At 38.7% G+C, this 3,485-nt stretch overlaps 1 protein-coding gene across 1 annotated transcript in view; it reads right to left on the bottom strand.

The window, feature by feature from the left end:
- LOC106869115 (max dimerization protein 1-like) overlaps window positions 1–3,485 on the bottom strand; it is a 155,348-nt gene that overhangs the window by 110,067 nt on the left and 41,796 nt on the right. The window contains exon 2 of the mRNA XM_014914661.2: window positions 1,296–1,386. Within this exon, the coding sequence (XP_014770147.1) occupies window positions 1,296–1,386 (91 nt within the window). The remainder of the gene's footprint in view (window positions 1–1,295; window positions 1,387–3,485) is intronic.

The raw sequence follows: 3,485 nt of genomic DNA, 5'->3' as shown, positions 1-3,485 counted from the left end.
ACCTTTCCAATGACAGCCCCACCCGCCACCGCGCCACTACCAACACAAGCCCGCTCACTCAGATCCTAATTAACCCAGTTCTCACCAGAGACAGATGAGAGAGAGAGAGAGAGACAGAGAGAGAGAGAAAGATAGAGGGAGAGAGATAGAGACGCGGAGGGGGGATCAAGGAGGGAAAAAAGAGAGAGAGAGAGAGAGAGAGAGAGAGAGGATATAAGCAGTGATCCACCCCACTCTGTTCAGTAGTAACAAACTAGCTAAGTATAAAAATAGCTTTCATCACAATCCACATACACAGTACTACTACTACCACCACCACCACCACCATCACCACCACCATCAACAACAACTACAACAACAACAACAACACTACCACCACCACTATTATATCAGTCACGCATTCTTGCATCCTTGCACCCAATTTACTACTTCTCATACACATACACATATACAAACACACACACACACACACACAAACACTTCTTTCTCTTTATCTGTCTCTCTGTCACACTCCCTTCCTCCCTCCCTCTCTGCATTTACATATCCATACACACGTGCACATATGCATACTCACACACACACGCACGTGTGCATATATACCACTCACACTTATTTGTGTAGGTGTGGGTGTGTGTGTTTGTGTGTACGTTTGTGCGTGTGTGTGTGTATATACATATGCATGTATACACACATCCACACGTATACACATGCATACAAACATACATACATACAAACAAATACACACACACACACACACACACACACACTATGCTTCCAAGCTTCGAATTGCTGGCCAAAGACTAAATTCAAGAAAATCAGAGTAAAGCTTATTAAAATTTCCAGCCATGCAAATAGATAAGATAAAATGGTCGAAACAAGACATGTTTCAGCCTTGTTAGTCCTCATCAGCAAAAGAATATTAACTGCAATCGCTTCAACGTGAGAGCAATCAGCATATCTCAAAAAAAAGAACAGGGCGAAAAGTAGTGACACGGAACACTGATTACTGAAAATGCAAAACGCTTTGATTAACTGATATTATGCTTGCAGTAGCTTGCTCCACAAGAAGTAGCAGCTAAGTCACCCTCTTAAATTTTACATCCTGGAAGGAAGGATAGATACAAAGGGCAACATAGTCTTGGATATATAAGGGTAAAACATTCACAGTTGCAACACATTTGGTCATATATAAGTCTGCACACTCAGATCTCATCCAGGGTTAGAGAAGAAGAACAACAACAATAACCCCAAGGCACTGAGACATTATTTGAGATTAAGGATCAAAGATGACTTACCGATTTCCTTGCGATTTCTTCGATTTAGGTCTCCGTTTTGTAATATCATCAGGAATATGTGTTGCTGGGGCAGCGTACCCATGTTCAGCCTCTGTCCATGCAGAGCACGGGAAAAAGGAAGGGAGAAAAAAAAATGAAGACTATTAGTATTTTTTAAAACATAAGTAAGACGAAATAACAGAAATACGGTATCAATGCATTTTCTTATTTCTTTACTGCCCACAAGGGGTTACAAACAGAAGGGACAAACAAGGACAGACAAACAGATTAAGTCGATTGTATCGACCCCAATGCGCAACTGGTACTTATTTAATCAACCCCTGAAAGGATGAAAGGCAAAGTCGACCTCGACAGAATTTGAACTCAGAACATAGCGGCAGACGAAATACCGCTAAGCATTTCGCCCGGCCTGCTAACGTTTCTGCCAGCTCACCTCCTATCAATGCATTTTCTTTTATGCAAAGGGGTGCTGTAAAGTTCCTGGTTTTAAGGGTATCGCGCAAGGCCTGGTCAGAGGCCTAACCTACCAAGTTTACCATCTTTTACGGGGCTTAGAGAAAACTGAAGGGGAATATATTGAATAAAATCATAATTAACAGATCCTCCTGTATTTTCTTTTACTCAAAGGCAGGGTTTTTTTATCATACCTATAGAGATAAATCTTCTGTAGATATAAAGTGAATTTAGAGCTGCACCAGGCTCCAGTCTGATTCAGCTTGGTTTCTATGGCTGGATGCCCTTCCTAATGCCAACCACTTTACAGAGTGTCCTGGGTGATTTTTACGTGGTACTGGCAAGGGCATTTTTTACATGGTTTGGCATGGGTAGGTTTTTTGCAACCTAGCAGATTTCCGGCCCGACATCCGAAACTCGGAGTTTTATTATGGCAACCGAATAACTGTCACATATTATATTACAGATAAATTCCTCTATTTACATAATATCGAGGTCTCTGTCATTCTTTTGTTGTCATGCTATCACTATTAATATATATATATATATATATATATATATATATATATATCTGTGTTCGTGGGAAGAGCCATTTTAACGATGCGTCCTGCCCTAACTTTTCGAAACGCCAGTGTTTTAATGGTCGCAGCTGATGAAGGATATATTCTCTATGTGGCCTGTTTGGTTTTTGTACCTTGTTTATCATTTTGTCCATGTTTTTTTGCAATGTCCTGTACCCAGATATGTATCTATATGTACATGTAGATGAAGGTATGTACATACATGTACATATATGTGCATATACTATATTGTTTATATATATATATATATATATATACATATATATATATATAATATATATAAAGCTCACATGTTCTGATGTTCTGTGCACGTATACACAAACACACACACATTGTACATATATATATATATATACACAGACACACACATGCATATGTAAAGATAAAACAATCAGATAAATAGACAGACTTTTGAAAATAAACAAATAAACCATGACAAAAAAGAAAACATTGCATAGCTTTTTTTTATATATATTTATACATTAGTTTGCATTGTTTTAACAAACTTCTAGCATCTATTTTAAAAATTTCATTTGGTTTCCTCTTTATTTAATTTAATTTTTTCTTTGTTTGTTTGTTTATATTGTAATTTCTTTCCTCTACACCATCCTTATCCACTGCGACATAACACATCACACCGCAAACTGGAACAATAACAACAACGACGACTATTGACAATTAAAACAAAATCACAAGACTTTTAGGTGCACCCGTCATTATAATTATACGCGCAGGGTCACAATGACACCGACCGTGGCATCAATTGTCAATGTGCACTCTGATTGTTCACCTTGAACAGCATAGCATGTGTGCAATGCATGAATGCACTGTGCCTCACAAATGCCCTTTCTAAAACAATAAACCACCACAGTTAATATATATGTGTATATATATGTGTGTGTGTGTGTGTGTGTACACATTGTTATCATCATCCTTTGATGTCTCCTTCCGTGTTGGCATGGGTCGAATGAAACAAAATATTCATCAGTGTAGTCATAGACGCCCAACTTATATATCATCATCATCATCATCGTTATTTACTGTCCATGTTCCATACTGGCATGGGTGAGACGGTACCACAAAGGCTGGCCAGGCTGAAGCCAGCACCAGACTTCTGTGACTGTTTTGGCAGGATTTTTACAGCTGGATGCCCTTC

Source organism: Octopus bimaculoides, chromosome 14 (genome assembly GCF_001194135.2).
Source record: "Octopus bimaculoides isolate UCB-OBI-ISO-001 chromosome 14, ASM119413v2, whole genome shotgun sequence".
Taxonomy (NCBI): domain Eukaryota; kingdom Metazoa; phylum Mollusca; class Cephalopoda; order Octopoda; family Octopodidae; genus Octopus; species Octopus bimaculoides.
The sequence above is the reverse complement of the archived record's forward strand: the minus strand, read 5'-3'. Positions and strand labels throughout refer to the sequence as shown.